At 39.2% G+C, this 23,912-nt stretch overlaps 1 protein-coding gene across 1 annotated transcript in view; it reads right to left on the bottom strand.

Moving 5' to 3' along the window:
* The window catches only part of myom2a (myomesin 2a), a 41,515-nt gene that overhangs the window by 4,734 nt on the left and 12,869 nt on the right, over positions 1–23,912 (bottom strand). The window contains exons 8-30 of the mRNA XM_078273811.1: positions 20,928–21,092; positions 20,415–20,576; positions 18,091–18,232; positions 16,905–17,104; positions 16,766–16,819; positions 14,100–14,227; positions 12,787–12,971; positions 10,876–11,067; positions 10,037–10,158; positions 9,233–9,420; positions 8,694–8,820; positions 8,173–8,351; positions 7,926–8,040; positions 7,524–7,683; positions 6,097–6,203; positions 5,967–6,011; positions 5,734–5,870; positions 3,390–3,534; positions 2,249–2,308; positions 1,628–1,695; positions 1,430–1,543; positions 496–583; positions 355–393 (exon numbers count right to left, since the gene is read on the bottom strand). Coding sequence (XP_078129937.1) covers positions 355–393; positions 496–583; positions 1,430–1,543; positions 1,628–1,695; positions 2,249–2,308; positions 3,390–3,534; positions 5,734–5,870; positions 5,967–6,011; positions 6,097–6,203; positions 7,524–7,683; positions 7,926–8,040; positions 8,173–8,351; positions 8,694–8,820; positions 9,233–9,420; positions 10,037–10,158; positions 10,876–11,067; positions 12,787–12,971; positions 14,100–14,227; positions 16,766–16,819; positions 16,905–17,104; positions 18,091–18,232; positions 20,415–20,576; positions 20,928–21,092 — 2,922 coding nt within the window. The remainder of the gene's footprint in view (positions 1–354; positions 394–495; positions 584–1,429; positions 1,544–1,627; positions 1,696–2,248; positions 2,309–3,389; positions 3,535–5,733; positions 5,871–5,966; positions 6,012–6,096; positions 6,204–7,523; positions 7,684–7,925; positions 8,041–8,172; positions 8,352–8,693; positions 8,821–9,232; positions 9,421–10,036; positions 10,159–10,875; positions 11,068–12,786; positions 12,972–14,099; positions 14,228–16,765; positions 16,820–16,904; positions 17,105–18,090; positions 18,233–20,414; positions 20,577–20,927; positions 21,093–23,912) is intronic.

Raw genomic sequence — 23,912 nt, forward strand, 5'->3', positions numbered from 1 at the left:
TATGCAACCTAGTGTTATGCAACCTGCAAACGCACTCTGTCTGATCACGACCCTAGGCTGCCTTTTCTCACAGTTGGGCTTTTGTTGAAAGGTTAATCACATTTTTTTGGGAGGGGAGACGGTCAGACTTTAATGTAAATCGAGATACAGCTGCATGTACTGTAGCAGAGAGGTAGAACTGGATTCATTGCAAATCCCGAGGACACACTTTCCAGTAAATATTGTCAGGAATCATGCTTGCATAGTTCATACTACGGTACCAACTGCACACATTCATCACATCCTGTCATACGCACTGAACAACACAAGGAAACTAGGTTTGAGCTGATGTATAATTCAGTGGATCAAACTCACCAGCATTCTGGGCGAGGGCATTGATGATGTCGTCAAACACTGCAAATCAAAGTAAGAAAACAGGAAATACATTATAACATGTTTATTTAAATAATAATCAACATTAAAGTGAGTCACTCCTTCTGAACAAAGAGAACGTACCTTTGCCTGAAATGTCAAACAAAGATGTGTCCTTTCCTCTGTCGTCACTGAGCACGGCCTTGTAAATGCCATGATCTTTTCTGGAGAACTGGAAAAACCATCAACCATCAACCAGCAGCAGTAACAGAAAAGAATTCTGTCTATTTTTAAAACACAAAAAAACTGTAAGCCTTGGTAAGATGTGGTTATGTAATTGTATTGTATGAAAATCCATGGTAGAGTCTTGGTTTTTGTGCTTCATGTTGATTTTAGTTTTTGCGACTACAATATAGAGACAGCAGCTGATTGTTAAATGCATGCATTTTACATTTTGTTTTTTTATTTCATGGGCTCTAGATTTATGTATTGCATATGTTTATTTTTGTAAACTATTTCAGGTGAACACATATGCATTATCTGTTGAGTTAAACATTGACTACCCTAGGACATGGATAAACAACCCCTGCCAGTTCAAAACAGTGCTTCATCTTTAACTAAATCTATAAATCTATAACGTGAGACAGGTGCGTCACAGGGGGACGAGGAGGTCAAACGTTGCAGTGAAACTGTGCACACTGTGTAACTTGCAAAGATAAATTGAATAGCTGGCAACGTTTTGGTTCTGGGCCTTCTTCTGGCACAAATCAAAAACAAAATGAAGGTTGCTAGAGCGACACAATGTTTTCATTTTTTCAGTTTTGATTAAATGCAAATCAACTTCAAATCACTTATATTGTATGCAAGATGCTCTCTCAGAGTTAAATTTCTGCTTCAAACCCTTGGTTATGAGTCTGTCAAAATGAAAATGTGTGTGTAAATAAGCTCCCAGAACCAGATGGATTAAATGGAGTAAAAGTACTGAGACAATAAACTGCAGTTAAGTGCAGAGTAACATAAATAAGGTGAGGTGTATACAGTAATGAATGTATTTTGGTGTGGATGCTGCAGTAGTTACCAGAGGGATGGGAAGAGCGCAGGCTCCGGACATAACATTGGGAGGAGTTTCTGGCACAATCTCATCATCCTCTTTGTACCAATGGAAAGACGTCTCCTTCTTCACATTGGCCAACTGACACACAAACACAAGGATTAGTTTTATTGAGAGGAAAAGAAGTGAGAAGAAAGGTGAATGGGTGGAGGATTTAATGGTTACCTTGCAGGCAAGCATAACAGTGCAATCCTCAGTGATAGTGAAGTACAGATACTCAGAGAAATGTGGACCTAAAAGGACAGTGGAATCATGTACATTAGGATTTTATCAGTCCAAGAACAGAAAGAGCAACAATGAATATATTCATAAAATAGAAAACACTCTGCTAATGCGGTACAATCCTCCTGAATGAGTTCTTTTAAATCATATCAATATTTACTCATTTTTACCTCCCACAGGTAGTGGTTTGTTTGCATTTGTTTTTTTTTGTTTGTCTGTCAGGGTGTAGCACGGGCCAAGGAAGAATTCATTAAAATATCAGCGGATCCGAATGACAGGGCAGATAGACAAATTATTTTTCACTTTTGTTAACACTGCAATACAGGGCATGAGCCCTGACAGGGATCTGCGCTCTCCAAGTGCCCTTCTAGTTAAATATGCATTTGCGTCGGCATTCAAATACAAAAACGTGATAAAATCAGATTTACCTTCATTTAAGTGCAATACTAGACTACAAAATAGTGACTTGTCCTTTTGCCCGAGGCTTCATTTATTATGTAAGTGGTGTTTGCTACATAGTGACAGCCTCAGTGAAGGGTTTCAGGTCATTGTGTGTGTTGTTACCTTGCTTCCTGATGTGCTCCTTCCTCTGAAACTCAGCCTCCTTCAGAGCAGCTTTGAACACTGGAACAAGAAAACACAACAGAGTCATGATCAATAAACATGTTCAGTGGTGAAAGAAGTACTCAGATAGCAGTACCTCAGGGTAAAGTTACTCCACTACAAGTAAAAGTCTTCTTGCATTCAAAAACTTACTCAAGTAGAATTGTAAAAGTATTAGCAGTAAAATGTATTTAAAGTATCATAAGTAAAAGTACTCATTAGGCAACAGAATCCCTGTCAGTGTGACATTATATTATTGGAATTATTGTTACACAGGCATTACTGTGCAAGCAGCATTTTACATTTTAGCTAGTCACAATTAAGGAATTCTAAACTATTTGTAATACTGTTGGGTATTTTAATCTACAGTAATGAATCTGTAATGCACCATGAGTATATATTTTGTATGTAAAATCTTTATCTTCAAAGTGACTACAGCTGTCAGATAAATGTAGTGGAGTAGAAGTATAAAGTAGCAGAAAATGGACATACAGTACTTGCCTAAATGTACTTAGTTACTTTCCACAGGTGATATGTTCAGCATTAATTTAACATTCTGCTTCTGCCAAATCATTTAAAGATTAAACAAAAATATGTCAAAAGAAGGCTGAAAAACAAACAGCTGATACAGTATTTTGAAGGTGCAACTATGAGGGTTTTTTTTTCTGCCCCCCCCCCATCCAAAAGCTACTTTTCTCAGATTGAAAAACCTCTGGCACAGCGAATACACCATTAAGTTATATGCATGATGGTTTATTTACTTCTTCTGATGAGGCTTCCTCTAATACTACTTAAGTAAAGTAAAAGTAAAACTATTAACATATGGTTGAGTTTAAGAAAAAACCTTAGCATGCTACAAAAAACAACTGTTCACTTGGGGACTATGATAAAGCTACTCCTATAAGAGAATTAAATGGTATATTAACTTAAAATGAATTTGGACACAGAAAATAAAAATGTTCTCAAAGATGTTAATTCCATATAAATCATACTTAAACTCTTTTTTCACATTTTAATATGCTGTATGATTATGTTTATCTGATGAATGACTGAATGAATCAGCAAATCTGTGACAGTTATGTGAGGAGGAAGAGAGCCTCACCGTCTCCCACCATGACCAGGGAGCTCTGGGCTTTGGCCTTGCCATCGTGGATCTGGACGGTGTAAGTGCCATCGTTGGCTCTGGTGAAATGATCCAACGTCATCTGGATGACCCCTGTGGCCACATCGTGACTGATCTTGATTCCCTGAGAGGAAAAGAAGATTTATATGCACACTACATTAAGAAATTATGTTCAAATCTGTCACAGCTTTAAAGTGCTCATATTATGCTCATTTTCAGGTTCATAATTGTATTTAGAGGTTGTACTAGAATAGGTTTATGTGGTTTAATTTTCAGAAAACACCATGTACAGTGAGGCAAAAAAGTATTTAGTCAGCCACCAATTGTTCAAGTTCTCCCACTTAAAAAGATGAGAGAGGCCTGTAATTTTCATCATAGGTACACTTCAACTATGAGAGACAAAATGAGAAACAAAATCCAGAAAATCACATTGTAGGATTTTTTATGAATTTATTTGCAAATTCCTCGGGAAAATAAGTATTTGGTCACATACAAACAAGCAAGATTTCTGGCTCTCACAGACCTGTCATTTCTTCTTTAAGAGGCTCCTCTGTCCTCCACTCGTTACCTGTATTAATGGCACCTGTTTGAACTTGTTATCAGTATAAAAGACACCTGTCCACAACCTCAAACTGTCACACTCCAAACTCCACTATGGCCAAGACCAAAGAGCTGTCAAAGGACACCAGAAACAAAATTGTAGACCTGCACCAGGCTGGGAAGACTGAATCTGCAATAGGTAAGCAGCTTGGTGTGAAGAAATCAACTGTGGGAACAATTATAAGAAAATGGAAGACATACAAGACCACTAATAATCTCCCTCGATCCGGGGCTCCACGCAAGATCTCACCCCGTGGGGTCAAAATGATCACAAGAACGGTGAGCAAAAATCCCAGAGCCACACGGGGGGACCTAGTGAATGACCTGCAGAGAGCTGGGACCAAAGTAACAAAGGCTACCATCAGTAACACACTACGACGCCAGGGACTCAAATCCTGCAGTGCCAGACATGTCCCCCTGCTTAAGCCAGTACATGTCTAGGCCCGTCTGGAGTTTGCTAGAGAGCATTTGGATGATCCAGAAGAGGATTGGGAGAATGTCATATGGTCTAGAATTGGAGTTGCATCCAAAAAACACCATACCTACTGTGAAGCATGGCGTTGGAAACATCATGCTTTGGGGCTGTTTTTCTGCAAAGGGACCAGGACGACTGATCCGTGTAAAGGAAAGAATGAATGGGGCCATGTATCGTGAGATTTTGAGTGAAAACCTCCTTCCATCAGCAAGGGCATTGAAGATGAAACGTGGCTGGATCTTTCAGCGTGACAATGATCCCAAACACACCGCCCGGGCAACGAAGGAGTGGCTTCGTAAGAAGCATTTTAAGGTCCTGGAGTGGCCTAGCCAGTCTCCAGATCTCAACCCCATAGAAAATCTTTGGAGGGAGTTGAAAGTCCGTGTTGCCCAGCGACAGCCCCAAAACATCACTGCTCTAGAGGAGATCTGCATGGAGGAATGGGCCAAAATACCAGCAACAGTGTGTGAAAACCTTGTGAAGACTTACAGAAAACGTTTGACCTCTGTCATTGCCAACAAAGGGTATATAACAAAGTATTGAGATTAACTTTTGTTATTGACCAAATACTTATTTTCCACCATAATTTGCAAATAAATTCATTAAAAATCCTACAATGTGATTTTCTGGATTTTTTTTCTCATTTTGTCTCTCATAGTTGAAGTGTACCTATGATGAAAATTACAGGCCTCTCTCATCTTTTTAAGTGGGAGAACTTGCACAATTGGTGGCTGACTAAATACTTTTTTGCCCCACTGTATTTGTTGTACTGCACATTGCTGCAGCTCCTCTTTTCACCCTGTGTGTTGAGCTCTCTGTTTTAGCTACAGAGTGAGACCTCTCACTTCTGTTCCATCTTTGTTGGGAGTCACACATGCGCAGTAAGTACTGCTAGCTTGTCAGTTGCAGAGTATGAGGGCATGCCACGCTAGTAGCTAGGCGAGCATTATAACGTGTGTTACAAAGTGACCACATTTGTCTCTGAAGTAAAGGCTGGACTACAACAGAGCTGTTTGGAGCAGTTTGTGAACAGTGTTTTCTGTTGGAGATGGTAAGTCCCTTTGGGGGGGACTTTTGGGCTTTTTCACTTTGTAAACCTATAACGTGCACATAAAGATATATAACACTATAAAGGAAAAGGAAAAAGCATAATATGAGCACTTTAAGAGCAATATTATGTCAAACCTATAGACCTCAAAAAACAGCTGGAATTGTATAATGTTGAAGACTCAAACAGTGATTTAATACCTCCCCAGATGTGACCTCCTTGTCGTTAACGATGAACCTGTAGGATACAGAGGAGGACAGTTTGACGGCCTGCAGCCAGAAGCGCACGTGACCCTTCTCCAAAACCTCATAGTTCAGACCGTGTTTCAGAGGAACAACTGCACAGAAACAAACGACACACAAAAAGTAGATCCTTATGACACAGTGTCCATTAAAGTGATACAGGAGGTCTGCTGGTAATGCACAATACTCACTTGGATGTCTGATGGCATAGCTGAGCTCCAGCATGGTGTTCAGGGCTGCAGAACGGATTCAAGACAACAAACATGAGCAACGGACAAATCTCAACAACAAAGCCTAACGAGAAGTACTGAAAAGACCCACCGTCCTCAGTCAGAGTGTGGCTGGCAGAGACTCCATTGGTGTCCGTGACGATCACAGAGTATGCGCCCAGATCGTCTTTATCAGGGCTGGAGAAAGTCAGTCTGGAACTGAGACACAAAACACAGAAGCCAATTAATATCCAATTATTTTTATTTCAAAACAAAGTTTACAGGCTTTTCTTAGTGCAATTGTAAAGCATATCGAAAAGTTGTTTAGTTTAAGATGAGCATTTCACTGTACATTTGTCACATTTTTGTTGCTTTCTTTCAAGGATCTGTAATTCCCTCTCTATTTTCTGATAATTTCCCAGGAGGTGTCCTGAAAAAAAGAACTATGAAATGTAACACTAATTATGTGTCAAATAGAAAAGGTGTTCAGTAAGTACACATTCAGTCAATTAATTCATATTAAATGTGAAGCTAACATGACCTCAAGTCTTTTAGTGAGTTTTACAGGGTGGAAGAAGTACACAGATCTTTTACTTATGTACTTAAGTAGCAATGCTAGTAGCAAAGTGTAGAAAGGTCAAATTCATGCATTCATAATTGTACTTTTATTTAACTTTTTAATTTGAGTAAAAGAACAACAGTATTAGCATCTAAAAATAATTAAAAGGGCCAAATAAAAATCAAACATGTCTGTATCAGTGTATCTGTCCAAACCGGCAGCAACAGATGACGCCCACAAAGAGCCTGGGTCTGTCTGAGGTTTCTGCCTAAAAGGAAGGTTTTCCTCGCCACTGTTGTACCAAACGATTGCTTGTGCCTGTCTTTAACTTATGACTTCTTATATTTGATGGTGAACACTAAAAACAGGAAACAGAGAAACCTTTTTCTGTTCAGCAGCACAAGGTCATTGTGAGTCAGCTGACAGAGCGAACCAGACGAAGCCTCGAGGGAGGAACACACTGTTTGCTCTGCTCTGTTTCCTGAATGAGTGCCTCTTTGCAGTAATTCATTCTTTAAAAGGTCCCATATTGTAAAAAGTGAGATTTCCATGTCTTTTTTGTTTATAAAGCAGGTCGAGCTGCTGTATAAAAACTGTGAAAGTATCAAAACACTGCAAACCGAAATACACACAGTCTGTTTTAAGAAACTGTGCCCTTAAAAGAGCCGTTAGGACTTCTGTACGGTTGTGATGTGAACTACACTAAACATATGTAGAAAGTGCCGTTACAGTCGTTCCCCGGCTGCAGTGACGGTGCAGAGACTCAGAGAGTGCAGTGTTTCAAACAGAGGGTGATATAGGTATATTCAGATGGACAGTATGAGAAAAAGAATGTGTTTTTGTAACATTAAAGCATGTAAACAGGTCTAGTAGAAACCCTGAAATATAAGTATGAATCTGAAAATGAGCATGATATGGGACCTTTAAAGACAATCGTTCGTTCTGTGACTAAAGAAATAAACGCTGGGTTCCGAGCTTACGTTCTGCCCTTCTTTGTGACGGCCACCCTGGGGCACTCGCCGATGGCTTTGTAGTTCTTCGACCACACAAACTTGGACGTCTCACAGATCTCACAGGCCTCAAAAGACAGGAAGACGTCTCCAGTTTCCTCGTCCACGCCAGCCACAATCTCCTGAGTGCCTGTGAACATGAATAACTCGGTTGTCTGAGAAACTACACGGAAAATTTTCTAAATATATCTTAAATATACAGTAACATTCAAATCCACATTCAGGAAGAGTGCATTCTGAGGTAATTTGGGTATGTCTTTGCACCTTAGTTTGTTGAGCCAAGATCCAGGATTTTCATATTATTCACTTAAATGATTTAATTTATACGCAAATCAAGTTGTGGTATCAATGAGCGCGTTACGTTGTTGTTACCTGGAAGAGCTTTGGCACAGATCGGCTCAGACAACTGGGAAGGTTTTCCAACACCTGCCGCATTGACAGAACGAACTCTGAACACGTAGGTTTCACCTTCTTTCAGACCAGTCACCTGCAGGAAACCATGGAAACAGTGTGACACGACTATACTAACTTAAACCCAAGTTTATAATTCAAACTTTCAATAAAGGCCAAACAGTTTAAGTTATAGGATAATTTATTCGGTGGGCGGTCGGTCTCCTACCTTCAGGTAACAGTGGTTGACAGCTTCCTGAGTCAGAGTAACAAACTCTGATGAGCCCTTATTGGCCATGTCCACCAAATATCCAGTGACGGCACTGGCTCCGGTGTAGACTGGAGCCTTCCACAGGAGGACGAGGGACTGACCTCTGACCTCACTGAAGCTCAGGTCGTAGGCCGGGCCTGCAGGTCAGGTAAAATAAAAAACATGAGCAGGACAAAAGAGAAGTCTGTTTTGGAGTTCTGTCTGTAGTTTGGCTGCATATTGTGGTCTGTGATACGGGTTAAACATTTAGGGAGGTTGAGATATTTCTATAACCTTCGGGCTTATAAAAGCTTTTCAAATATATATATATATATATATATATATATATATATATATATATATATATATATATATATACACACACACACACACACATATACATACATACATATATACACACACATATATATATGCTGTTTAGTTCTGACTTTAATTGTTCTTGTATGGTTTCTATGAACCAGCAGTGATGGCTCTCCCACCTGGCTCTTCCATGGTCCAAGCTTCACATTTCATCGGGGCGCTGGGAGCAGAGGGCACGCCGACACCGGCCATGTTAGCGGCCTGGACCTTGAACTCGTAGAAGGTTCCCTCGGTCAGATTGTCAACCTAAAGATACACAAAGATTCAATGAATAACTGGTCCGATACCAGAGGTGGAAGGAGTATTATGATCCTTTATAAAGTAAAAGTATGAATACCACACTGTTAAAATACTCTACTAGTCCTGCATTTAAAACCTTACTTGAGTAAACATATGCAAGTATTCAAGTATGAACAGTACTCATTTTGCAGTAAAATGTTCCCTGTCAGTGTTTTGCTATTATATCTGACATTTCTGGATTAATATTCCTGCTGTGTTAATGTCTGTTGCATTTTAATGCTGTAGATGTTAAAGGTTGTGCTAATTTTAACTCATTACATTCAGATCTGTAAAAGTTCTTGATTAAAGTTCCCCAAACAAACACACATGTATTATTTTCTTTTACTGTATGATTTTGCGTCTGATTGATGCCACTCACAGTGCAGATTCTCTCCTTGACGGCCACCAGGTTGACCTCCTTCCAAACCAAAGAGTCGGCGTTTCTCTTGTCGATGTAGTAAGCGTTGACTTTGGAGCCGCCAAAGTGTTTGGGTTTCTTCCAGGCCAAAGTCATGGAGGAGCCGTCACAGCTCAGCAGGGTGATGCCGAAGGGAGCGCTGGGAGTTGCTGAATCACATAAAGTATTTAATTTTTAATATGAGATAAGATAACAAGATAAGATACTTAACTGGCACCCTTATAGAGAGTTGTAAAAAGTATTTAATGAGAAAATACATCAGAGTTTGATTATTTCGGTTCACTGTGAGCTGTGCTCATGCATTTGTTTTTTCAAACTAGATTCATATAACCTCAACAACAATAGTGTAATTGTAATGTAACTGCACAGCAGATTTATATACAAGTGTTTTTGTGGTCTTTCTGACACCACACAGTGCATTTTGTTACTACTGTGTGGTGAAAATACACAGTTTTGTGATTAAAACCCATAATGCAAAGTGAAAGTGGACAAAGTGGGAGCTGTGGGTAAGTCAGGGGGGAGAAAATCTACACAACTATTTCATACATACCATATTCCACCCCCTTGCCTGGACAGAATAATGAAATGAGCATAAACTTTGATGACGTTTCTGACACTGTGGTAGTCTTATCACCTCTTGTTTCCAGGTACATACTGTATTTACCAATGCACTTTCATATGGATCCAACATTTTCTATACAACCTACTGGCTTTATTATGTTACACTGATTTAACAGTTCATTATGAACGTGATGCTGCTCTCACCGAGGGCTGGCTCCACAGTGATGGAAGAGGACTCCTGAGACTCCTCACTGAGGCCATACACGTTGACTGCTTGGACACGGAACGTGTAGCTCTCCCCGGGGATCAGGCCGTGGACCACAAACCTGAGACACATTTAATTTCCATTTGAATCACATACAATTAAAAGTTGTTGCCATGATGATCTTCAGTGCCTGATAGTTAGGGGTGTAAATCACAAGTTTTTCCTTTTTTTTTTAAAGATTTTTTCGGGTCATTTCAACCTTTAATGGAAAGAACAGCAAGATATGAAGGGGGAGAGAGAGGGGGATGACATGCAGGAAATTGTCTCAGGACGGACTCGAACCCTGGCCCTTCTGCGTCGAGGCATACACCTCCATATATGTGCGCCTGCTCTACCCACTGAACCAACCCGGCCACGTAAATCACAAGTTTTATCACAATACGATATTGTATCGATTCGTTGGCCAATGATATATTTGCTGATATCACAAAGTCGGAATAAATGCAATAGCTTTGTGAAGTTGGCTATACAGTAGATCACAATAAATCACTGCGGTATTATATCAGAGCACAGCCACAAAACAGTTGATTGCCAACACTGTTAACAAGAACTAAAAAAGAGTCAAAGTCACTGCCCGCATTTGAGTTATGCAGAAAATGGTATTTTATTAGTTTTATTTAGTTTATGGTAGAAAGATAGATATAAGTGATTTAAAAACTCAGACTCATGACTTGGTTTCTCATTCTCTTTTTTCACAGGAGACGTTTTGCTACGCAACGTCTTGTAAGACCTCTTTTACTTTTGAACCACAGCAGGACTCTGTTAGTAGAACACTTACCTGTTGTGTTTAAAGGGTTTGTGGTTACAGGGGAACCACTCCTTGGATCCTGCAATGCGGCCATCGATGTAGTAACCCATGAGGTTTTTCAGATATTTGGGAGCATCCCACTGCACAAACACAGACGACTTGGTGTTTCTGGTGGCAACAACCTGACCGGGAGCAGACGGGACGCCTGACCAGGGGGGAATAGAATTATTATTAAATACCAGTGATGATACAATCAATTATATTAATGGTTTAATTTGTAAGTATGTGTTCTGCCTTTAATTGATGTGTTAAAAAAATGGATCAACATTTAAGAGTTACATTTCAAAATTATACGTAATGTACAAAAAAACTACTTTCAACATTTCAAGTGAAGTGGAAAAAACAGGAACATCTGTATGCAGATATGTACCAAAGGGGGCTCGCTTTACCACATCAGTGTGACTCAGACACAAACACATCAGGAATTTATATTTCCTGACTTTTTCAAACACTTTTTCACACCATCTACACTTTCTGGAAGCAATGTGCTGATTTCCATCCATATGCTTTTCACTTTACGTACTGCAGGTCTGATTTTCACATTTGTATCTACCACATACTAAAGGTTACAAAATGACTGCCACTTAAAATTTCAATGGTTTGTCTTTGTGGTGTTTTCAATGAAAAGTGAGCGATCATTGTACAAGAACAGAGTGAGTTTGAGTCTGTGAAACTGGGTTCAACACAACATGTGGTGGTCGTTTTAAAGATCATGTGGAATTACATAATGTGATGTTAGAATGGGTTTGATCAGACGGATGTGATAGAGATTTGATTAGGAGAAGGTTTAACTTGGCCTCTCCATAAAATGTAAGCACTTTTTTTGTAAACTTCATACACTCTCGAGTTCAGAAAATTTCTGCTTTGATGCTTCAATGGGAAAAGAAGGTTTTGATATAAAAGTACAAGTATAAGCATGTTTTATATATACTGTATTTGACATATAATAAATGCAAAACAATTCATGCAGGGTACAAGCTGACATCGGAGCTAAACTTCGAGAGACACCGGATAATGGAGAAAGCATGTCTGAAATATATGATAAAGTCTGGTTCTAAAGTTTAAATAGGCCACAATACAAAGAACTGTATACAAATAGTATTTATTTCCCTGTGTGCTCTGCTAATCACTCATGGTTAGAACACACACACAGTGGACAAGTGAACTAATTTGTGACGTTACAGCAGCGCGAAACAGCGCTTTTAAAAATGTGTTTCCATTAAACTGTACATACCAATTGGCAGCTCCGTACCTGGAACAAACAGTGATTCGCTTTTAACAAAAGGTCAATATCATGTGTTTGTGTTTGCAGATGCATTTGTGTGTTTGTAGTTCAGGATGTTTTTTGTGGTGTTTATTCTGATAAAAAAAGACACTGTTTTAGAGGCATTTCCATTTTGACAACAACTAAATTCTGGGTGAGAACATTAGGCTGTACGGGGAGACACTGAATAGCTACAATTTTGGGAAATAAAAATTGACAACTGTGACACGTCCCCTTATTTTGCACTTGAAAGCAACCCAATATTTCAACATTTCTTCCCAGCACACTGTAGATTTGTTTTCACTTAAATATGGATTTTGTTTCATAGTCAATATATTTTGTTGTGAACAAATTGAACATATTTCATTTGTTACACTAATGACTGTGATCAATTTTAAATGTCCTCCTTAGAGAAAAAGTTTGTTAATCTTTTATGAAATGAAATCTAGAAAATGTGACTTATTAGCAGTGTTAAAACAAATAGAATAGATAAAAGCATCAGCTCTTACTTTTCTTTCTGTGTGCACAAGTTTGTATGTATGTGTATTTATGTGTATTGTACTTTGTAGTATATATGACAGTGTGTCTGAGAGTCTGTGCACTGATCCCAGCCCTTACCATCCTCATCCACCTTTTGGATGGGCTCAGAGGGCTCGGAGGCCTCGCTGGAACCGTACAAGTTGACCGAATACACTCGGAACTGGTACTTTTGCCCGTCTTGCAAATCAAAAACCGGGTAACGAGGGGAGTGCAGTTTGACTGCTGTGTTGATCCGCTGCCATGCTCCAGTGCCTGCTAAGCACTGTGGAAGAGTCGGGGAGGAGGGGGGGACATGAGAAGGTACAGCCATCTGCGACAACCTCATCAATGTAGCACAAACACAAAGAGGAGCTTCCAGGGTGTGTTGGTGCATAGTTGGGGCTCAATTAAGTCATAAAGTTTGGCCATACTCTGAATAAAGTATAACATTGATATGAAGTGTGTGTGTGTCAGAATAACAATAATTCTCATTGACATTTTTGGCAAGAAAACATGACAGAACCTAAAGAGTTGTGACAAGGATATATAAGGAGACAAGGGTACATTTTCAACAGTAAATCTTACTTAAAAATTCAATTATTATAAATAACTATAAATAAAAAAACTACAAGAAATACAAGATAAATATTAAATGTGAACTGAGATAAATAAGGTTTAAACTATACACTACATGGAAAAAAAATGTTTGCATATCTGCCATGTATGCAGATACGTATATATCTGTCCCAATATTGATCCTGCCAATATATAACTTGGGCTACCTTATTATCTACATTTCTAATATACAGATTAAATGTCAATTATTTATGGGAAATTGTTTGTGACCTTCACATGGAGTTTTATTTTGGCCATATTTGTATTTTGCATTTACTACAAACAAGTGGAGCCCCAACAATGTGCGTGACACATGGTGAGCGTTTAGTGCTCCAATGTTCATGTGCTTAGAATTTAACATAAGCATAAAAAAACACATGTAGCCTCTTAAACTCAGCTGTAAATCCATCATTGCATACTCATGTTGTGTAGCAAAAAAACTGCTGTTCAAACCTACATATCCTTTTCTAATGAAGGTCTAAAAAGATGCGCAAGACATCTGTAATATTTACATTTTGATATAATTGGAGCAGCCATAAAAAAATATATGAAAGTTTCAAAATGAACATTATATAGCTTCACTGAAGAGTTGGGACGAGCAGAACTGCATGTGATGCTGTCAAGCAGTTTGGAAAAAAATATATATCAAAAACATGAAAAAAACTTAATGGGACACTGATAGGGAAAACCCTGAGTTTAAGAGGTCAATGTCTTCTTTATCTCTTCAGTACAGTACAGAGCTTAACTTCGGGCTACATTGATGGAAACGGGTGGCCAGAGGTGAAGGGACACACACCTTCTCGATGACGTACCACAGCGGAGCTCGTCCGCGAGGGCTGGGAGGCTTCCAGCTCAGCACGACATACGATTTGAAAATCTCCGATGCGTGCACATCGGTGGGCTCCCCCGGGATCGTTACATAGCCTAGATTGGGAGTGAACGGTGTTGAGGCCTAAAGTACATACAGCAGCACCTGTTGCAGGAGTCCCACATAGTGTATGTATTTTTTGAACTTAAGTGTTTTAAAGAATGTCTTTCATAATGATATATTATATAAATGGATTTAGTTAGAGAGCTAAATCCCTAGTTGGTTGACATGGGCATATATTTTTTTTATTTGAATAAAGAGTTGGAGTCCTGTCCCCCTTTAAGCTGACATATACTCTATTAGTCAGACAATTCAGGGTTTCGTTCTCTTCTCTCTCTGTCTTTCTAAAAAACTGAATATTTCGGTCATTATTCTCATCTACTAACAATGTATCCATTGCCATTAAAGAGCTGTCGAAACCTCATGGGAGGGATGACTGTTGCATGCAAATGAAACAAATCATCTTCTAGCTTTGTAAAGATAAAAAGATGTTCAAATCTTAGAAGCTGGTGGAGAAGAAGATACTCATTCATCTCAGAATATGGACAGATTATTTTGGTCAATACTGATATCACAATTATTTAACATGATTACTCACTGACTTTGGAAAGATGGTGCATTTATTGAACTTGGAAAAAAAAACACGGTGTTTTTAACAGTGGATTTTCTTAATCTTTAAAAACTAAAATTTTAAATTCAACTGAAAAACAATAAAATAATATATATTTAAACAAATAATAAGAAAAAAATAAATTAGATTGAATATGTTGTAGTGCACTGTCACAACCTACGGAGAACTCCTAAACTATATTCAACATTTTGGTACATTTTGGTGGAACATATTCCAGTCAGTAACTCAACGAAAACGGGATTTATAACACAAGACAAAAGGAGTATCATGTTTTAGCTTTTTAAAAAGGAAGATGAGAAATTAGAACAGAAGAAAAACTCTCCAGGCACAGATAGACTAGAGAGAGAGAGACGTGACCCCTTCTGAACTCTAAGGAAGTTTGTAAAATAGTGAAGTGAATTGCAGCAAAATGTGGGACTTCTACAGTGGACTGCTGTATAAAATGACACCAACGGGTTTTTTAGTTTTTGTGTTAAAGGTTTGCGTTAAAGTAGAGAAAGAGAAATGTCGGCACTTTAAGTGGTTTAATAGAAAAAACAATTAAAAAACACTTCAGTCGATTAAAGTATGAATGGAAGAGTTGAAGTTAAATCAAAGATGGGACACAACAGTTAGGAGCGGAGGAGACGGGGGGAAATGGTTTGTTTTGTGTGGCATTAGAATGAAGAAGTTAAAGCAGATGACAGATCAGTTTTGATATCAAAGTGCAGATACATTTTAGACCAGCGTGATGTGTTCAGAGGTTTTAACATTTGAGAGAAGCTTGTTTGGTGTCAGAGTGTAGAAAAGTCCTATTTTCTTTATAGACATTCTATGGAATAGTGGTTCTCAACCTGGGGGTCGGGACCCACAAGGGGGTCGAAAGAAAATGTCTGGGGGTCGGCAGATAGCTGGGGAGAAATTACATTAAATAACATTCTACACTGGGGAATGGCTTTTACATTACTGTGTGAGTTTGGTATATTTCATGTGGTATATTCAGAGCTACATTTCTAAATCAGGAGGTCCTGAAACACAGAAAGGGGTCTGAAGGTGGGTTGGGGGAGAGAACAAATCAGAAACACATCCACAGAGCCTGGAGCACATTGGACAAGGCTAGGTGCTAGCTGCTAAAACTAAAACTAAACTGTCATTAAAGCAAAGCATTTGTTTACATGTATTAATCAGAGCATTCACAAAAATTTGCTCCAAATACACAGTGCGAGGCGTGTAGAAATAGCTGTTTACAGCGGTTAGCAGCTCTCTGTTGTTGTCGAGGGGGGAGGGGGAGTCGCAAACACCAACTTCATTATTCTAGGGGGTCGCGACTCAAAAAAGTTGAGAACCACTCCTATAGAATAAAGAAAGAATTAAGGAATCAAGGAGCATTTATATGAGTAAAGGAAAAAGATTAGGTGATGTAAAAAATGAATTCAGAATTCTATGAAAAATGTGAGCAGGATTGACAGATAACAGATTTTTCCACTGGTGGAAGAAATACCCAGATCTTTTACTATCTATTTAAAAGTAGTAATACTACAGTGTACAAATACTCTAGTAAAAGTCCTGCATTCATATTTACCTTACGTAGGGCTGCACAATATATAGTCTTTTATCGCCATCGCAATAGACACTCCGAGATTTTTTGTGTTAGTTCAAAGAAAATATCAGTAAAAAACTGCAGATTAAAAAGTAAAAGTACTCAGGATGCAGAATGACCCATTTCAGAATCATATAGTATATTACATCACTGGATTATGATATTTAATGGTGCAGCCTGCATAAGGATGTTGATAGCATTTTAAGGTGGATAAGAATAAATTATTTTTTTTATTAACTGCATTTTTATGTAGAGTGAAACTCTTCTTTTAAGATGTTGGATGCAATGCTGCTGATGAGTTTGGAAAGAGGGACACACAAAAGGGGTTTAGAAGGATTAAAAGCAAATCTCTGAACCCAGATCAGTCTTTGTATACTACCGTACCTTCCAGGTCATCATCCTTGATCACTATGTCGTATTTCCCTTCGATTTTAATCACTGTTGCAGGAAACGACAACAACAGACCCGTTAGGTAACAGTCGTACCCTGCCGGTTTGAATTTCGTATTTACCTTCATCGGTACCTTGCAGCCTCTCGCTCTCGGCAGCGTCGAGGGCGGTCACTTTGTCCGACTTGCGGGACGGCCTGCTGATGCCGGTGCTGTTCACGGCCCTGACCCGGAAGTGGTAGGAGTGGCCCACTTTCAGGCCGTGCACCGGGTATTTACAAACCTTCACAGGGGCATCGTTGCACTGGACCCATTTGTCGCTGCCAGATTCACACCTACACAGAGAACACATCGACAGTATAATGACACCCAAACTATTCATTTTCACTCATAAATAAAAAAACAGAATTTTTTTTTCCAACTTGCCACTGCGTAAAGGAAAGCGTGATTATATATATACACGATATGTTATTATTTTCACACATTGCACATATTCATTGTGCTGTGTACAATCGCATCTTTAGGAAATTTTTAGCAAATTCCGTCCTCTTCATTTTAAAACAAATATTTTTTTAAACATATTTTTAATTGAAAATGTTATATTCTTATAATTCTTTCTTCTTATTATTTTGCAGTACTTCTGTTTTGTTTGTTCTTTCTCTTACTATGTTTATGGTTCTATGAAATTCCATTTATTTAAAAAAAAAAAACCTACTAGGCAATAAACCTGTGTTTTTTATTCTAATAAAAAGAATTTGCAGAGCACTTGCTGAAAACAAAAATGTTGAGATAAAACCACCTAAAACCTAAAAAAATGGTGAGTAGCTGTATTTTGTTTTACTGATCAATCTGTCAATCCCGTCTTTGATCAATCTTTTAATCTATGAAACGTCACAGAAGTCTGGTTAGCAGTTACCAATAACGTCTTTAAATATTTTGTAGCTGCAACCTGAGAAGATTTGACAATTTAATTAGACAATCGATCGAATGGCAAATATATTTTTTTAGATTCTGTTGATTAACTTATCGATAAATCATCAGATTGAACAGTAAAACTTCGAGCTAAAAGAGGCTAACGGCTCCATAGAGCTGCTGGTAATCACTGTTGGTGATTATAAGCAACCACTTTTATATAACACTCCTTTGATCTAAAGTTGATATAAAGTATACTGGTGAGCGCAGCTTTAAATAAATACGACAACATCATACCTTTAAAAATGTCCTTGGCCTAAAGGGCTGTTATTTGTTATTTGTCTGTTTTCATGTTAGTGTGCTGTGCTATAAAAAGAAAGCCTGAGGAGTTTTCAGGGCGCAAACTGACCGATCTACAAAGTATCCGGTGATTGCCATCTCATTGACGGTGTTGGGGGGTTTCCAGGCAACCAGGACGTAGTCCGCGTTGATGTCGTATGCCTTTACGCTTAATGGTGCACCAGGTGCTCCGGGCGCAGAGGGGGCGGCATCTAGGGAAAAAGGAAGTAAGGACATAAGGTAGGAAGGAGTAACGATAGAAGACAGGAAGAGGATAGCAGACAGAAAGTTGGATAGAGAGACAATTCTCAACTTAGAAACATTAATGGCATACTATGTAACTTTTCCCTCTTCGGTCCCCTACAGGTTGTCTCATTGGAACTACAGCTCGTAGTAGTTCCAATGAGACAACCTGTAGGGGGACCGAAGAGGGAAAAGTTACATGGTAGCCTTTAAAATCCCATCCCACCTCATCTTCTGTTCATACTTCTATCGTTAACGCTACTGACAAGAAACTCTTCAGTAGTTGATGCAGCTTTCAGTAGAAGAAAACACAGCTTTCAAAAGGTGAAGAAAATGTGTTACAGAAAAAGGAAGGAGGAATTTGGGAGGAAATTAATCATAAATAGGCTTCCTTCTATCTATTTATATGTCATTTTCGTTTAGGGTAGTAAAAGCAACAGATCTTTATATTTAAGCTTCCATTTCTACACGTCTGTTTGAAGTGTGTGCTTGTTGAATATAATAAGTATAAATAACAATATAATAATTACTCCTTTAACTTGCATCAAAACTTAAACCAGATATCTCATAGCAATTATTTAGAGAATTGCAGAAACCCTAGACTATATCCTTGACGTTCCACTTCTGGGATTGCTCCGTTGCCGACGGAAATTTCGCCGGATTTCACTCATTTAGGCCGGATATCCGTTACCTTCCTCTTTCTTTGTGTTGGCATTTTAAACTCCGGTGGATTTCTGAGGACTACGGTTAACCTTTTCTCAGATCTCTGCAGGGTGAATCCAGACAGCTAGCTAGACTATCTGTCCAATCTGAGTTTTCTGTTGTACGACTAAAACAACTTTTGAACGTACACGTTCCACCAAAACAAGTTCCTTCCCGAGGCTATTTTGCAGCGGCAACGTGGCTTTTCCCGGTGCTTAGCACCACCCAAGACGACTGTGATTGGTTTAAAGATATGCCAATAAACCAGAGCACGTTTTTCTCCCATCCCGGAATGCTGTGTGGACTCGCCAGAGCCTCCTCCGCAGGGCTGTGGAGGAAGGTCTGGCACAGCGAGGGTTTGACTCATCCTGAGATCAGGTTTGGTGAGAACTGAGTGAACTTTAACTGAGTCTGTTTAATGCTGTTTATAACTGATTTGACATTTGTAAAGGTTTGAGATTTGGCTTGAGTCCTAAAACCTTGACTACTAATCCATCCATCCAGTTATTCCTCCAACTGTTCGCCAACAAACAGACCATGTCATCATACATCATCTTTCAAACCAGACCATCGAGTTTAGTTCTTTAAAATATAAGAGAGCTCAGACATGCTGAAGTCTGTCACAGTCTCTGGTGCTAAATAGTGGCTGTATTATTAAGAATTGATTTAAAGCAGTTTCTTTTGTGAACCAAAAAGGAAACAACCTGATAACCACAATTTTAAAATTGGAATCAGTTTACTCCTGATATTTATTTTATACTGTGTTTTATATAGTGTTTATTTAACAGAGGTAACACTTTTAATGCCACAGATATCTCTAAAAGCTCATTTTCAGCTTTCTTTTTCTACAGGTTTGGTTCCAGGTTTGGTGTTTCAGCATTTCCTCATTAACCAATTCATTTTCATCAGATTTTCTTGAGATAATGTTTAAATTCCTCCATGGGTGGATCAATGCTCATTTAAGCCACTTAATCTTTAACTCTTCATTTGTGCAATAGATTAGTTTATTTGAAAAGGGATAGTGGAAATTAATAAAAAATCACATGGTAAAAAAATTGCTGGAATTAGGAAAGAGGTTTTTTTTCACCAGTAGTCCCTAATCAAGGTGTCACAAAAGGCTTCCTAAAATACATCTGAGCAAAAACAAAAACAGGTCATGCTGTTTAAAGATTGGAAAAGGACACACAGTTGTTAGAATAATATTACAAACAAGCAGGACATATAGATAGCAGCAGCAAAGAGAGGTTAGTGCTGACGTGTATGTATTAATCATTCATTGTTTTAATTGGTTACTGAAAGATATATAAATGTTTAGTTGTTTGATCCAAATTGGAATTCAATGAATTGGAAAAAAAAAGAAAAGAAGCAGATTTCCAAGAAACTTTGACCCAATTTGATGATGCTTTATAACTGTTAAAAAGCTACATGATGCAGAGAGATGAATCCTACCTGAAACAAACAGGTAGGCGCTATGTTCGGTGGTGCCGTCCTTTGTGAAGATGCGGAGGGTGTAGAGGCCCTCGTCGTCCTTGGCCAGGTGAGGCAGTGTCAGACGGGCCGCACCTCCACCCACCGACATCTCCACCAGCTTGCTTGGTTTCAGCAGTTTATCTGACAGCAGACAGGATGAAAGACATAGTAAGAAGTGACCGAGATACACAGTTAACACACAACCCGTTTGACTCTGAGGAAGCTACGGAGAAATATAATATAAATAAATAAATAGATACGTAGAACACAAATATACAAATAAATATAAATAACTAGGATAAGCTAGAATAAAGGAAAACTGAGTTGAACTAAATCAAATTAAAAGAAGATAAATAAAAATGCTGATGTGTCTTTGAGCAAGACATCACCTCTATTCCTGGACGATTCGGATTCATTTTATCGTCATTTAAGCATGATAAAAACACGAAGGAACAACATTTGTTCACACTCACGAGAGAATGAATGTCTTACCGTCTCTGTACCACTGGGCGAGGGGGGGGAGGTTGGGGAGGTCGGGGACGACCACCAGGGTACACACCAGACTGATGGAGCCGCCCTCCACACCAAAGCTCACGGAGAACCGATCGAGCATGCTGACCTCCAGCTTACTGGGATAGATCTCAGTCAGATGGGGCACTGGGCAAGAAGTGAAACATCACTGTTAACAACCATTAACACTGCATAACATATTCATTGAGAATGGCCTATTTTAAAGGCAATAGTTAAGAGAATAGCCCCGGTTCATCGTTCGGCCTCGAATGCCACAAATGTCAACATTTGCTTTATAGTCAGTATATCATGTGCAACATTGTGCGACAGTGGATGTTGCACTTTTTAAGAACATAAAAGAAGGAAGCCAAAGAATATAGTACGGTCAAATCCTAAAAACTTCATCAGGAAAATACATTTTTTAAATTCTAAAAAATAACGTTTTTTATTTTACTTAGTGTAGGTGAGGTTGAGGAGAAGAAAGTATCAATAAAGTAAGTTTAAGTGATCAAAAGTGTCCTGGATTCTTTGGTTTCTTTACATTTGACAGTGTTTGTTCCCGCTCACCTGTCACTTAAACCTCAACAATGTCATAATTTCAGGAAAATGAAAGCATCAATGTGTCTTGTCACCCTGTTCCGGCATTTAAAAAATGTTGCCGATTTGCTAAAAGAGAGCAATATAACGGTAGCCTGGCTCCGCCCTCCTACGTACTTCCGCTCAATTTTAATTTTCCTTCAGTACTCCGTCTGGGTTTCCTCCAGTCAAATCTTTACCGGTCCAATCAGCGAACAGAGGGAGTGGCTTAGAGGTGGATGTTGAGGTTGTGCGCTAATTTGGGTTGTAGTTCCGTAATGGTGGCAGAGAAAGATGCGAGCGAAGCAACTCAGTCCGTTGTGGAAACGCTGCCGAATATCCAGATGTTAAAGCCCGAGCAAGAACAATCTTTGCTGAGTTGTGTTGGTGGCCATGATGTTGTGGCCCTCCTCCCCACGGAGTTCGGGAACAGTTTTATTTTCCAGCTCGCTCCGTTAGTGGTGAAGGAGTTGGCTAAGGCTAACGCTAGCGATGCTAAGGCTAACGCTAGCGATGCTAAGCCGACGTCACGACCAAACGTTAGCGATTGGTTATGGCAGATCCAGAGTGGCTCTGTGCAGATCCAATAGTTTTAAACTTCAACAGAGTACCCGCCTTCAAGGAAGGTAAAGGGGTGGATCAGAATTTTGGACATAGGACCTCATTTCCAAGTTAGCCAGTGTGTTATTTATCAGTGGAGTCCGAAAACACTTTCCATCCAGTCCTTCCAGTTGCAGAGTTCGCTGGTGCTAGGCTAGCGCAAGTCAACAGTATCTGCTAGCCTGCCACTAAAAACAGTCTTGCCCACTCCACAGTACCTCCGAGGCAAATCAATTATAACGCCAGACTATCGATGTCAATGTCTGTTGATAGAATAATGTTAGAAATAAAACTACCCTTGCATCTCAATGATCGCATTACATTTTGAGGGACTAGTTTCTCAGCAGCGGCAGAATTTTACTTTGCTGCGGTTAGTAGTACTGTGCCAAAAAGTAAACAGAGAAGCGCACTACAGTTGGGACACCTAGTAGTAGCCTAGTACATTGGTATTGAAGCATTGGATTGGAAATTAAGGACTAGGCAACATGGTGATTCAGTATGCATTTAGAAATTGTAAAAATAAACCAAACAGATGGGCACCACAAAGTTTCCACAAATTTCCATTGGGAGATCCAGAAAGAAACCAACTGTCTCTTCTTGCTGCTGGCTTGGACATCAAGGCGGAGACTCTACTCAAATGTGTAGTGATCATTTCACACAACGAATGTGGTTCCATCCGTCTTTCCAGATGCACCAACAGCTACTGATGAACAGGTAATAACTTGTGGTAGGCTACTCTAGCTAATAAAGCTAGCCCCTTTCGTAACGTTAGCCTAGCGGCTACTGATAGATTGAGACTGACAACGTTAGTGGAGATAACGTTACAGTTCAATGCATTGTGGAAAGTGACAACGTTAGCTACCGGTATAGCTACACTCTTGGTAGATACCTGGTTGGGCTAATCGCTAACTTTAGGTAATTGCTGACAGAAAAGTAATGTAAGCTCGGACAGTTTACATGCAAATTGCAAGGTAAATAAACGTGTGTGATTGTCATGGAAACCGGCTTTCTCAGTAGCCTAGGTAGTTTTATTTCTAACATAATTCTATCAACAGACATTGACATCGATAGTCTGGCGTTATAATTTATTTGCCTCGGAGGTACTGTGGAGTGGGCAAGACTGTTTTTAGTGGCAGGCTAGCAGATACTGTTGACTTGCGCTAGCCTAGCACCAGCGAACTCTGCAACTGGAAGGACTGGATGGAAAGTGTTGAAAACGGTCTCCACTGATAAATAACACACTGGCTAACTTGGAAATTAGGTCCTATGTCCAAAATTCTGAACCATCCCTTTAACACTTGTCAATGGAGAGTGGCCAGACTCTCTGTACAAATGAAATGTATGAGAGTCTGGTAGGACCAGGCTAGCATAACAGCTCGTCCAATTAAAAAAAAAATATGGACTCCCAAAAGTCTATTGAATGTGTTTCAACATGTTCTAAACAACAGGTCAAGACATTGTGGACTTGGGGCAGACAGAATCATTGTATAATAATGGTGGAGGAAATGATTTGCTTAATTTAAACATGAATTAATTTCTGAACCACAAACACATTTAGTAAAAGTATCTGAATGTTTAACTAGATCATCAGGGGCTGAACTACTTAGTGTGAGGTTTCTTGTCTGCGTCTGGACAAGGACAACAGCTTCTAACAATAGTTTCCACTGCTTATCAGGCCTCTCACATGCTCTGCTATTTGTAGCCAACTGATCCCATGTGGTTGAACTGGTTGTGTCTGGGCCTGATTCCAACAAAAAATTAAAAAGACCCCCCCTCCAGCTAGCTCTTCAG

This window comes from Sander vitreus, chromosome 2, assembly GCF_031162955.1.
Source record: "Sander vitreus isolate 19-12246 chromosome 2, sanVit1, whole genome shotgun sequence".
NCBI classification, from domain to species: Eukaryota; Metazoa; Chordata; class Actinopteri; order Perciformes; family Percidae; genus Sander; species Sander vitreus.